General features: G+C 32.8%; 1 protein-coding gene across 1 annotated transcript in view; it reads left to right on the top strand.

Moving 5' to 3' along the window:
- Window positions 1-12645, top strand: part of LOC127183107 (connector enhancer of kinase suppressor of ras 3) — a 65302-nt gene extending 52657 nt beyond the window's left edge. Inside the window, exons 20-24 of the mRNA XM_051138925.1 lie at window positions 1098-1159; window positions 1307-1401; window positions 2366-2537; window positions 3008-3189; window positions 11490-12645. Coding sequence (XP_050994882.1) covers window positions 1098-1159; window positions 1307-1401; window positions 2366-2537; window positions 3008-3189; window positions 11490-11735 — 757 coding nt within the window. The 3' untranslated portion in view covers window positions 11736-12645. The remainder of the gene's footprint in view (window positions 1-1097; window positions 1160-1306; window positions 1402-2365; window positions 2538-3007; window positions 3190-11489) is intronic.
- Window positions 12646-14968: the final 2323 nt, after the last annotated feature.

Here is a 14968-nt window from a genome sequence, read left to right as displayed (position 1 = left end):
CTTAATTCCTGAATAAATCAGTCGTTTAAATGAATCAAATCGAATGAGTCAATAACTCATAAAGACATTTACCACCACCTGCTGACAGATTTATTTTCGTATTTAGGATAGCATTTCATTAAATAATAATAATAATAATAATAATAATTATAATAATAATAAAAACGTTTAAAAATTTACATTTTGTCATCATTTACTCACCCTCATGTTGTTTCAAACTTTTCTTTTGTGGAACATAAAAGAAAGTATTTTGAAGACTGTTGGTAACAAAGCAATTTTGGTTACCATAACTTTCATTATATGAACAAGAAATACCTAGATATTTCTAAAATTATCTTTTATGTTCCATAGTTTACGTTAGGCCGTGGCAGCCTTAATGTTTATCTGTTATAAATCCTATGTTGAATCAAATAAAATATTTATTATTAAAGCTACATTTTGTAATGTCTACTTTATACTTTCTCATTTAACACAAAAATAGATAAAAATAAAAATAGATAAACAAAATAGACTATATATAATTTGTAATAATTAGCAGCAGGGCCAAAAATCTTCCATTTATTTACAGATTTTAGGAGATATAAGCCAAAAACTGCTCTGTGGATGCCAACTGGAGTAAACTTTAACTTGTATTTCTTATTATAGTGTGTGCTGTCTATAGTATGAGCGAGCCACTCATTTATAGTGAATGGCTTAAATTTCAGTTGGAATTTCTAGCAAAGCTGTGAGTTTACCATATCATTCATATGAACCAGTTTTTACAATCCTATAATAGTACTTGACAGATGTGTTGACTAATAACTTTTTAAATGTTTTTGTATGAATAAGAACAGCCTTGAGATTTTTCAAAATATCTCCTTTTTGTTCCATGGAATGAAAAAATCAAATGGTTTTGGAACAACACGTAGAAATTTCTTTTTTTAGATTTATTGAAACATACTGAAATAAGCCTATGAGTGGAAAAAACATTGAGAGAATGCTGTGGGTGTGCTGCTATCAAACTGCGTGGGTAGAGGATACACATGATGATCCATTACAATTATTCCACAGACCTGATGAGAGTAGATTTACTGTAATTCATGTTCTTTTCAACCTAGATGGCTGGCTAAACTCATCAAGGCTTCAAATGAACCTGAGCCCACAGACTCAGCCGATGGAGGTAAAGATTCACACTGCATATGTGTATAGAAACCTGGTTAATACCAAGTGTCTATTTCAATCCATTTCATGGGTTTCAGCAAAGCCACACCTTCTGCTTTAATGGCTGCATTATTCTGGTATTGACACTCTGATTGTGTGAAAACAGAGTGCTACAGTGAGGAAAGTGACGATGAGGATGAAGCAGACACAGCTGAGATGTGTGCAGAGTTCACGGATCAGCTGACCCCCAGCTCTCTGCATGTGAGTAACCACACTCTGTCCGGACTCGTTAACTGTATGCATTTAGCTCTTGTATTCATTGTGGTTTGTGTGTGCTAGTAATGCCTGGTTTGAAAAAAAAAAAAAAAAAAGCAATGGCAGAATATATATGCATCTGATTCAAAAGTTTAATGCCAGTAACATTTTTTTAAAAGAAATTTATTTAGCAAAGATGCATTAGATTAATCAAAAATGACAGTATGTGTGTATATATATATATATATATATATATATATATATATATATATATATATATATATATATATATATATATATATATATATAAAACCACTTTGAACAGTGGAGATAATAGGAAATGTTTTTTGGGTAGCAAATGAACATACTAGAATAATTTCTGAAGGATCATGTGACACTAGAGACTGGAGTAATGATGCTGAAAATTCAGCTTTACATCACAGTTATAAATATTTATTCAAATATATGATATGTATATATGATATAATATATATATATATATATATATATATATATATATATATATATATATATATATATATATATATATATATATAAAAATTCTACAGTTATTATTAAAACAGAATATTCACACAAATTTTCTTCCATGTATTAATTTTAACAATAAACCTCTGTTTGTTTGCCCAAAAATAAAAGGGTTTAATTTTCATTTGATTAAAAATAAATTAATATTTAATGCCTTCATTTGATTATCAGAAGTATTTAAACAAAAAATTCTAAAATAAAAAGAAAGAAAGAATATTGTTCAAAATGTTGAAATTGAGAGTTTTGGACTTCCATTTTATGTACTTATATACTTTATATACTCTCTCTTTTCTTTTTTCACTGAAATAAATGTTTGTTTTTTTTTTTTTTTTTTTTGTTTTTTTTTTATTAATTCCTTTGGGATTTTGAAAGGTTGATTTGATTATATTTGAAATTTGTGTATATTTGTGTGTGGATGTTTCAGGGTTGTCTCCCACCTCCCCGCTCCTCTTCCTCTCCATGTCAGGACTCGATCCCGCTGGTTTCTCCGGTGTGTTACCGCACAGAGACTCAGAGTGCAGACAGTGAGTCGTGGCAGGAGATCAGCTCAGAGGAAGACCCCATCCACAAAATCCAGGAATTCAAAGGAAATGACTGTGAGTGAACTCTGAAATGAAATCTTTTAGTCTGAAATAAATAACTGTTTAAAGGGATAGTTCACCATAAATGCAAACTGTCATCAGTTACTCATCCTCATTCTGTTCCAAACCCATAAGACGTTAAGACCTTCATAAGCTTCAAAATGTTCATAAAGAGAATGTTAAAGTAATCCTTACTGAACATTTTAATCCAAGTATTATGAAAAGACACAGTTGCTTGAGCTGCTGTTGATTGTTTTTGATGTGCTCTATATAGATGCTAATTCTTGACACGTTAAACACGTTCAACTGTTTTTTTTTTCTGCCATTTAGTTTTTTTTAAATGACCAAAAAAATCAACCATTTGTTTATATGATTTTTAAAAAAATCATTATCCAGTTATTGCGAACTCTTGGAAAGTCATAATAACCTACTACTTGAAAAAAGTTGGTTCATAACCAAATACTCTTGTAATATTATTTGATCAGGCCCCCCATCTGATGAGATGGAGATGCTGTATCTTCACCTCAAGCAGGCGAGTCTTTCCCCTACAGGAGCCCTGCAGCCGACCACCAAACGTGACTTCAGGTCCTCCTTCATCAGACGCTGCAAAAATGAAAGCATTAATGAGAAACTGCACCTGATTCGAGCTTTAAACAGCACTTTAAAGGTGAGTTTGACATTGGTGTGGCCGTTCAAAGTTGGAAGTGTCCTGTTTAAGTGTTGTTCAAAATAGTAATTCACATAGGGCTGAGTGGACCAATCTAACCGGTGTCAACGAGAAGAGGCTTAGTGAAAATTTTATTAGTCGCTTAGTCACAGAAAAAAAAATCACAGGAAGTGGTGAAGTCATGCCATCCATGGTGGACAGATCATTAACAGCAGGTCTAAGTGGTAATTGGACATCCAAAGGCTCACCTATCATTCATCGACCACAAATATGGGTTTTCATCTGAAAGATCTATGTAGTAGCATCTTTACATGGCCACTCAATCTAATGTTAAAGGAGAAGTCCACTTCCAAAACAACAATTCACATATAATTGTTTTTTGAGGAAAACATTTCTGTATTTTTTTTTTCCATATAATGGTGAAAAGGGCGGCTTCAAATGATCCCAAATGCGATTGTAAACGATCCCAGCTGAGGAAGAAGGGTCTTATCTAGCGAAACGATTGGTTATTTTCATTAAAAAAAATAACATTTAAATACTTTTTAATCTCAAATGCTCATCTTGTCTTTCCCTCCCTGAACTCTGTGTATTCTGGTTCAAGACAGTTTGTCAAAACTCCAATCGTATTTTCTCCCTCAACTTCAAAAATCACCAACCCAGTGCAAAGTGAACATGCAAAGAAGATCAAACACCCTTACCAAAAAAAGGTAAAACAGTGATGTAGGATGATTTTGAAATTGAGGGAGAACATGAGATGGGGGTTTTTCGACATACTCTAACTGTCATGAACGGGAACAAAAACAGTCCAGGCAGAGTAAGACAAGATGAGCGTTTGGCATTAAAAAGTATATAAATTGTATTATTTTTATTAACATAACCGATCGTTACACTAAATAAGACACTTCTTTCTCTGCTGAAATCGTTTACAACCACATTTGGGATCGTTTGAAGCCACATCTATACTGCATTTTGTGAGTTCAAACTCGGGGCACCATATCAGTCCATTATATGGAGAAAAATCCTGAAATGTTTTCCTCAAAAAACATAATTTCTTTACGACTGAAGAAAGAAAGACATGAACATCTTGAATGACAAGGGGGTGAGTACATTATATGTGATTCTTTGTTTTGAAGTGGACTTCTCCTTTAACCTAGAAAAATGTGCGCTATTGAAGTGTCTGTGTGGAGTGTGGAAGCTGAATAGTAGCTCGCTCGCTTCATGACAGATGGAGGCACTGGTGCAGTCACTTGCTCTTAAAATACTCCATTTTTGGTCATACAGATAAAAGTAACTGATCTTTTGAGTCTGTAAAGACTCTAGGTTTCTTTGTGTGCATTCACAGTAACAACAAAGCGTTGCGCTTTTGGAAAATAATGAAAGCAAACAGGATGCGCTTTCTGCCGTCTCGATTTCTGTGAACTTGAGCGTGTCACTTTTGAAACTCTGTATACACTTGCCTTACAGAAATGAAAAATATATCTATAGAGAGTGAAACTATTACTTTTCAATTAACCTATTCAAATAGAAAACAAATATTCTCAGATTATGTAATCAGTATGAAACGCATACGGGCGCATCACTTCTGTGGACATGATGAGTAAGTGTCGCTGACTTCATCTCTTCAGACAAAAACCAGAGAAAGCACCAGACACATTCGTAATTATTATATCTGCCGCTGCGATGTGGCAAGCTTTTTTTGTGCGCACTTGAACTCTTATTAGGCTGTGTATGCAATTAAAGGCACATTATTATGATTTATATGGTTTATTAATAAACGTGCACATTAAATGTTGCATACACTGCTTAGCATTCTCTTCCTCAATATCTTACTTTCCAATACAAATATCTAAACATCTTTAAATTAAGATATATTAACTTAAAGGAGAAGTTCACTTCCAGAACAAAAATCTAAAGATAACATACTCACCCCACTGTCATCCAAGATGTTTGTGTGTTTCTTTCTTCAGTTGAAAAGAAGATAGGTTTCTGAGAAAAACGTTTCAGGATTTATCTTCATATAGTGGACTTCTATGGTGCCCATGAGTTTGAACTTCAAAAATGCAGATTCAAAAGGCTCTAAATGATCCCAGCCGAGATGAAGGGTCTTATCTAGTGAAACGATTGGTCATTTTAAAAAAATACAATTATATACCTTTTAACCACAAATGCTCGTTTTGTCTAGCTTGCATGTACTGTAACTTCCAGTGCGTTCCAGTTCAATACAGTTAGGGTATGTCGAAAAACTCCCATCTCTCCTCCAACTTCAAAATCACTCTACATCGCTGCAGAAGTACCGACCAAGTGTTTAGAAAGTGAATGTGAAAGAAGGTTATTTTAGAAAATAACAGATCGTTTCGCTAGATAAGACCCTTATTTCTCGGCTGGGATCATTTATAGAGCCCTTTGAAGCTGCATTTAGACTGCATTCAAACTCATGGGCACCATAGAAGTATGGAGATAATTCCTAAAATGTTTTCCTTTTAATTTCTTTACTACTGAAGAAAGAAAGACATGAAAATTTTGCATGACAACGGGATGAGTACATTATCTGTTCATTTTTGTTCTGGAATTGAACTATTTTAGGATGCAAAATGACAATGTAAAGTGTTTTTTTTTTTTTTTTTTTTTTCTCTGAGAAACTGCACAAAATTAAGTGAGTTTTAAGACTGAAGTGAAGTGTTGTTAATACTAGACATTTACATTTAGAGACCATAATGATGTAGTGTTCCATTCAATTTATTCCTTAAATTTTCTTTATTTGGTCTTAAAAAGGTCTTTACCTTCATATAACATGCAGAAACCCTGATGTTGCAAGAAAAATGTTGAGAAATAGCAGAAGATATATTGCAAATGCACTATAAACCTGAATTCTGAACACACAGTCTAGATCAGGGGTGGGCAATTAATTTTCCCAAGGGGCCACGTGATAAACTTAGGGGGTTGCAGAGGGCTGGACCAATACACTTAACTCAGTTCTGCCCAATATATGCTATATCTCTTTATATAAAATAAATAAATAAATAAATAAACATTAAATTAAACATTACAATCAAACAATGTAAATGTGGAGCACATATTTATATTACTATTTAATGAACATTAACAAAAACAGTTAAAAAAAATATTGCAGTTTTCAAAAACTACCATCACAACTTTGTACAAAAAAGCAAGTATTACAAAGATTAGCATGACGCAGTTTCAGCGTTATGGACGTGACATTTGCAGTCAAAACCTAAAACATAAATTCTCACAGAATGTATTCATTACCAATAACTTGTACAATCTATTTATATTTTTCTAAAACTCTGAGAAAATTATCAGTATAAAAGCAACCATATTTGCCGAATGGAGAAAGGTTGGCAATTCACAACACATAGTGTTTTTCTTTTTTGTTTTCTTCAAGAAATTCGTTTTTTGTTTCTGAGATAAATATCGAATTTATCCGACTACGGAAATCCGTATGAAATGCTTTAAAAACGGAGACGCCTTTAGAGAAAATGCAACCTTTATACAGATTACTTAATCAGGAGGTATTTGATATCGTTTTGAATTTGTTCGTTTTAAAGTAGACATTTTAAACTTTCTATATTTCTCATGCATGTAAGACAGTCATACGATGAGTTTCAGTTCTTTATTTGTGACGCGCTTCAGAGACAGACGGGAGAAAGCGCGTCCTGACTACAAAAGCAACGTTTCTTGTTATTATGAGTTTACAGAAATAAAATTAGTTTCATTATTAGGAAAAATGCACGTGATCGCGCGGACGCTTCTCTGTCATGCATTAGGTCAGACCTGGGCATTGTACGGCCCCGGGCCACATCCGGCCCTCTGCCTATTCTTGACCGGCCTGCGTGAGATAATTGGTGAATTAAAAGTCAATCGCAAATAGGTGTAATTGTGTGCACGAAATACAACCGCACTGCTTTTATTTTCAGAGTGCTATTATTATTATTATTATTATTATTATTATTATTATTATTATTATTATTATTATTATTAACGATTACGTCCGATCGTGTAACCGTATCTCAAATATGTTCGTGATCATATAGCTTTCAAGAAATGTGAGTTTGCCGTCAGCCGTAAGAGATTTTCTTTTTCTTTCTTTTTTCTTTGTATCTAAATATTTTTCTTCATTACACGTCTTGTTTGGTCTTATTTCGTATCATTGCATGTTAAAAATAATGTACTTTGTTAAGCAGATGCAAAATGTGAAACTGCACTTATTCGCACAGGCTAGCATTTTTAAAACAGATTTTATTTTTTTAAAAGCCACATCTTGATGGACAATTAACTAATAATGATCAACAAGCGGAATCAGTCCGTAAGATCATTTTAAAACGTCAAATAGTCTTCAATTTATAAGTTATAATTGCATCTGTCTCGGATGTTGACTGGTCAAGATTTATTTTAATAAACCGGAGTGTGCGTTTTTTATGCGGTCAAGAGTGTGGGATTCACCTAATGCAGGACAGAGAAGCGTCCGCGCGATCACGTGCTTTTTTCCTAATAATGAAACTAATTTTATTTCTGTAAACTCATAATAACAAGAAACGTTGCTTTTGTAGTCAGGACGCGCTTTCTCCCGTCTGTCTCTGAAGCGCGTCACAAATAAAGAACTGAAACTCATCGTATGACTGTCTTACATGCATGAGAAATATAGAAAGTTTAAAATGTCTACTTTAAAACGAACAAATTCAAAACGATATCAAATACCTCCTGATTAAGTAATCTGTATAAAGGTTGCATTTTCTCTAAAGGCGTCTCCGTTTTTAAAGCATTTCATACGGATTTCCGTAGTCGGATAAATTCGATATTTTCCTCAAACAAAAAACGAATTTCTTGAAGAAAACAAGAAAGGCATATAGCCTATGTGTTGTGAATCGCCAACCTTTCTCCATTCGGCAAATATTGTTGCTTTCATACTGATACTTTTCTCAGGGTTTTAGAAAAATATAAATAGATTGTAATATATTGTGTATTGTGATATAAATACATTCTGTGAGAATTTATGTTTTAGGTTTTGACTGCAAATGTCACGTCCATAACGCTGAAACTGCGTCATGCTAATCTTTCTAATACTTGCTTTTTTTGTACAAAGTTGTGATGGTAGTTTTTGAAAACTGCAATATTTTTTTTAACCGTTTTTGTTAATGTTCATTAAGTAGTAATATAAATATGTGCTCCACATTTTCATTGTTTGATTGTAATGTTTCATTTAATGTTTATTATTTTTTTTTTTTTTTATAAAGAGATATAACATATATTGGGCAGAACTGAGTTAAGTGTATTGGTCCGGCCCTCTGCAACCCCCTAAGTTTATCATGTGGCCCCTTGGGAAAATTATTTTCCGGCCCCTACATTAGGTGAATCTCACACTCTGCATAAAAAACGCACACTCCGGTTTATTAAAATAAATTTTGACCAGTCTACATCCGAGACAGATGCAATTATAACTTCTAAATTGAAGGCTATTTGACGTTTTAAAATGATCTTATGGACTGATTCCGCTTGTTGATCATTATTAGTTGTTGTCCAACAAGATGTGGCTTTTAAAAAAATAAAATCTGTTTTTAAAATGCTAGCCTATGCGAATAAGACAGCAGTTTCACATTTAGCATCTGCTTAACAAAGTACATTATTTTTAACATGCAATGATAGGAAATAAGACCAAACATGATCACGAACATATTTGAGATACGGTTACACGAACAGACGTAATCGTTAATAATAATAATAATAATAATAATAATAGCACTCTGAAAATAAAAGCAGTGCAGTTGTATTTCCTGCACATAATTACACCCATTTGCGATTGACATTTAATTCACCAATTACCTCATGCAGGCAGGTCAAGGATAGGCAGAGGGCCGGATGTGGCACGGGGCCGTACAATGCCCAGGTCTGGTCTAGATTCTTCCTGGTTCAATATGGGGCTATAACATTTCTGTTGTAAAACCGGTTACTTTTACTACAGTAAAACCATGATCAGTTTTAGTAATGATCATGACCTGTAGCTGGACAGCGTGTGATATATTTTGGTGCGTTGCAAGGTTGTGTTCTCTTCTTGTCAGTGCAGTTTTGTCAAACAGTTTAAGATGTTTGACTTCCTCTATAGTGCATTAAAGTAGAATATTATCTGTGGTCTGTGCTGTGATATCAAGGGAAACTACACTGACTCACCAAATGATCTGTTTTGCACCGTGTACAGCATTTTCAGTCAGAGGCAGGTGGTAGTTAGAATTTAGAGGGGAGGGGGATGTTTGCGTTCAAGGAAGTGTAGGAAACTGAGGGATGAGTCAGTTATTTCTGCACATAGATCTTAAGTTGTATTCTTTTCCAGTTTCAATACTTTAGAAAGCCCCAAAATTATGTTAACATGAGATTATTCTGATAAATGCTTGTTAACCAGTTTGTGTCATTTGTATCTATTAATATGAACTTTAAATAAACACTTACAACTTCCAGCTTTGTTGTCATGATGACATAATGCCATACATAGAGCCTCTAAACCCAGTAACTTCTGAATAAAGATAGAATATGAGGTAATATGATTGCTGTTTACATTGAGCTGAGCATGTAGTTGTCTTGATTCAGCTAAAAACATAAACATGTCTCCTTGTTGCACATGTTCATACAAAAAGCCAGCCTGTATTTTAAAACTAGACAGAAACAGTGGAAACCAAACTGATGTGACGTCATGTCTCTGTTGACATACAGGCAAGAGCCACAGATACAACATACTTAATTTTTGTTCTGTCAAACAATTAATCGCATCCAAAATAAGTTTTTGTTTATAAAATATATGTGTGTATACTGTGTATATTTATTATGAATATAAAAGTAGACACACACAGTATATATTTTGAAAATAATTAGATGTATTTAAGTGTATATATTTATATTAATATAATTTATATAACATAAATCTATGCATGTGTGTGTATATGTGTATATATATATATATATATATATATATATATATATATATATATATATATATATTGTTTACATAATATGTGTGTGTACTGTGTATATATTACACACACATATATATATATATATATATATATATATACACATATATACATATTATGTAAACAAACAAATTTTTTCAGTGTTATTTTATTGTTTTTTTGCAGGATATACTGTTGTTTATCACGCATTGTATTTTATTTTTTTTATTTATGTATTTATTTATTTTTTCAGTTTTAGTTTGTCATTTTAGTGCTTTAGGTTTTTTGTTTCATTAACTAAAAATGTAAATTTAAATTAATATGTCTAATTTATATTTCAGTTTTTAAGGTTAAATTTATAAATCTAATGTATGAAATTTTATTTTATATCAAGTTAAGTTCAACTAACAGAAAACTTGTTGTTTTAATTGGCAATAACAACACTAATCCCAGATGTATTTGTTAAAATCTTTCAAATTTCAACATAATTACTTAAATATAGCTTCAGTGACGAACATTTACATTTTGGGATCATGTATCAAGAGTTTGCAAGCTACAAAATTTAAATGTTTTTAATGAAGCCTGTTATGCTCTAAAATGTAGTAAAAATAGTAATAATGTGAAATATTATGACAATTTAAAACAACCACAATCTATTGTGAAATATTAAAAAAAAAAAAAAAAAAAATTATTCCTGTGATGCAAAGCTGAAATTTTAGCATAATTACTCCAGTTTTCAGTGTCACAGGATCTTTCAGAAATCACTCTAATATGTTGATTTGCTCCTCAAGAAACTATTATCAGTGTTAAAAAACAGCTGTGGTACTTAATATTTAAAAGTAAAATTAAGAACGTATTATGTGTTAAAAAACATTCTGTTTCAAATAAACCTTTCCATTCTTCAAAGAACCCTGAAAAATGTTTAAAAAATGAAAAATATTAGGCAGCAAAAATTCACCATATTATGATTTTTTTAATGATTTCAGAAGGATCATGTAACACTGAGGACTGGAGCAAAGATGCTGAAAATTCAGCTTTACCATCACAGGAATAAATGACATTAAAATATATTCAAATAGAAAACAGTTATTTCATATTCTAATAATTTTTCACAGTATTAAAGTTTTTACTGTATTGTTGTTTAAATAAATGCAGCCTTGGGGACCAAGATGCTTGATTAAAACCATTTGAGATATGTATTTAAGATATTTAAAATATTAATAATTTGAAGCCTACAGACACTAGAGGGCAGTACTGATGAAACAAAAACAGCAGCTTCACTGTAACAGTTGGAAGTTATAGATCTATTTCAGGAGAAACCATCATATGTCTGTTTTATTTCAGGCGAAGGAGGCCGATCTACAGGCCATCGAGCAGGTCTTGAGTGAACCGTCTCTGAGCGCTGGTAAATACAGACAGTGGCGAGATGCTAATGTGCTCCTGCTGCAGGAGATCGGAGAGAAACACAAGAGTGCCGTGGAGCCGCAAGCCCAGGAACCTCTGGTTCAGACTCAGCCTCAACGTCAATCAGTCTTCAGCCCGAACGCTGCGCTCCCTGCCGTCACTGTGTACACGGAGACCAGCCTGTGAAAATGAGAGGATGATTACAGAGATCAACGAGGAAAAAACAAACTGAAACAGATGTGTGTTGAGTGAAGACGACCACAGGGGCCTGTTCGACAATGACAGGAGCACAAACAGAGCAGGAAACATCAAGGGCTGGTTTCCTGGACGCAAATGAAGCTTCTCTGAAACACTTCAAACAGATACTATAGCCTGCAGAGGCAGAATAGAGTGACTACATCATATGACCTCAGCTTTTCTCTGAATTTGAGCACAGAACTCATCTGTCACAAGACAAGAAACCCAATTTCAGTCGTATTTCATTTCTGAAACATGTAGTTACTGCATTTTGCCTTTGCTGTTTAGAATATTGTAACAAATGTAAAATAACAGATGTATTTCTTGTCAGTTGTTGACATTATGCAGTGTTTTGATAAAGAAAAGTGTGAGAGAAAAATGCTAAGCATGTTGCAATGCAACACAGTGCTTGTGTTTGTAGATGTTCTGCAATGCTTTACTATCAGACCGTTGAATGAAATGGTGTTTTGGAGATTTTTGAATCACTATGTTTGACTATTTAATGCAGTCTATACATGATTTTCACCAAATTGTGGACAAACACACTTCTGCATTTACATTACCCTTTGTTCACACAGACTATACACACAAATCTCCGTTCTCTCTTCTATTCTTAAACTTGTTTGTATTTGGTCTTTTTAGGTGTCTTGTTTACCTGTTTTTAACATGATGGTCTGTTTTAGATGTACATATTTTAGCCTTTTACAACTGGAAATTAACGTCTTGGGTATTGTACATTTTTGTATAAATGTCTAATTTTACTGTATAAATGTTCACTTTATATTTTGGGAGTAATTCATGCTGAAGGTGTGCTAAAGGAAATAAAAATGGCGATTTAAAATTTTCTTTCAAAATTGTGTTATCTGCTAGGATGCATTTGAGGAATTGGAGTGCTCAGCACATCCATTTAACCACTTTCTGGTCATCAAACTTGGTGAAATATGCTCGTGTTAATGCTTATCTATACCTGTGGTTACTGTTTAAGGACGTGTGAACTAGATGGGATCTGATTTCACGCATCCACTTAGTTGAGTAGAAGGCAAATGACTTAAAATACATAGCAATGACGCAATTATAATTAGTTAAAATTAAGTATTAAAAGCAAGTAATCATATGGTTTTATTGAACAAAACTGTTAAAATGCATAATGTATTATAAACAATAGAGCTAATGTACATTACGTGTTATAACAATTGCCTGCAGAGGGCGCCAAGGGCCTGACGGTTGTTTTATTTACACTTTACTTAAGGATTTAATCCTTGTTTAATATTGGCTTAACAACATTTAATTTAAATGTCCACTTAATCTTTAATATTTGACAATTTTTTTTAGGATAGAAAAGTTACAGCCACTGTAATTTCTTAATATGTGGACATCAAAACGTAAATTCAGAGCATATTGAGAAAGGTAATGATGCATTCTGTTTGTGTAGGTTTATTAATTATTTACCTTACAAATCTGATGAACGTTCCCAGATGAACGTTATGATAAACCCAAACTCAAAAAGCAGAGATGGAGTTTAAGAGCTCCAGACGTAATGATCTGTAGCAATATTTACTGTAAATGGAGCCCTGCATAACCTACACCTAAATAATTAAAGCACATATATTAAGCCTGCATAGCATATATTTATTTATTTTCAATATTAGCGTTCATGATTTCTTAATAGCATTATGCTTTATTATAATTTTTAAATGGGTTTAATATGTGGAATGCCCCACTTTGCCGATTACTCGACACAATCAAAATGCAATTAAAAAATCGAATACTCGAATAGAATCGAGGAATTGTTGCAGCCTTATCAAATATGGTAAACAGAAGCTCAAACATGCTTGATGCACATTTTTTAAGCAGAACACACAGTAAGTGCATATATACAAGAACAACGAAGAAATAACTAAAATATGCCACAATGACAACATAAAAATAAAGTAGAATAAATATATGAATATGCATACAGATATAGAAGAAACCATTTTAAATCACATCTGTAAATAATTGCTTCAAAAATCTGGCATTTTTACAATTTTGTGCCTGTGGGATGAAATTCTGTGGGAACGAAAATAAAGACTTACACATTTTTAGTTCTGAATAAACCATTTTGCTTACAATATAATAGAGCTGGCAACATATCCAGAAGATAAATGATCAAGGTTTTCATTATAAGAACAAAGAACTGGTTTACTTCTGTAGGGCTAAAATAAATATAACAAACATAATTCAGCCCAGTATTTGAGTATTTGATGAAATCTATGTTTATGCACGAAGCATTGTTTATATGTGAATAAAAGCCTAAGTTAAAATTAATCAATAAATAAAGCTCTTAAAAATGATTTGTGCATTATTTACTCTATATACAACTTTCCAATCCTGTTCCACTTTCATACCACATTATTATTATTATTTATTGTTTGTATTTATTTATTTTTTTGTCTTTTTAAATGTTCTTTTTGTTCTCATATCAGATATGTATCTATATAGGTATGTATGCATGCATGCATAAACAATGAGCATCTTTAAAAAAAACACACACACACACACAACAAATTCCTTGTGTGTTTGCACACACTTGGTGAAAAAATAATGTGTTTCAAAGAAAGTCTTTATCAGTATGAAACCACAGTAAAAATATCAGAAATTTCATTTTCATTTTGTAAATTAACCCTTTAACATCTTTGATTTAAATTAATAGAAATGCAAAAATGTCTTTCTCACCATGACACCAGACAGAGTTGGGGTCCTCTCTCATGCCATCTGTGAGCGATGAGTGTATGAATGTATACTCAGACAGAAACTTTTTGAGAAGAGTCCAGCACACCGATCACACTCGGCCATCTGCTGCCGGCCTTTGTATCCCAGCACAAAGAGAGTTAATCCGGCTGCTGTCCCGTTATCCTCCACCGACACCGATTTACATGACAACAGAAGACTCTGCACACTTTCAGCTGAAGGCCAGTAGGGGGCCCCATAGAGTAAAATGTCTAATTTGACATCTGAATATCCTTATGCTACTTCTATAGATTCATAATACTACTACTCATTACTACTCATTGAAACTATGTACCTGACTGATGACGGGAAATGTACATACTGCACACATTCATACTACATTTTTTAAGTTGTGAAATAATTATTAAAAAGAATAAGCTCTTTTTTTTAAAGAGTTCTTTTTACATAACTTG

Source organism: Labeo rohita, chromosome 20 (assembly GCF_022985175.1).
Source record: "Labeo rohita strain BAU-BD-2019 chromosome 20, IGBB_LRoh.1.0, whole genome shotgun sequence".
Classification (NCBI taxonomy): domain Eukaryota; kingdom Metazoa; phylum Chordata; class Actinopteri; order Cypriniformes; family Cyprinidae; genus Labeo; species Labeo rohita.
Note: the sequence above shows the minus strand (reverse complement) of the source record. Positions and strands in the feature narration are given on the sequence as shown.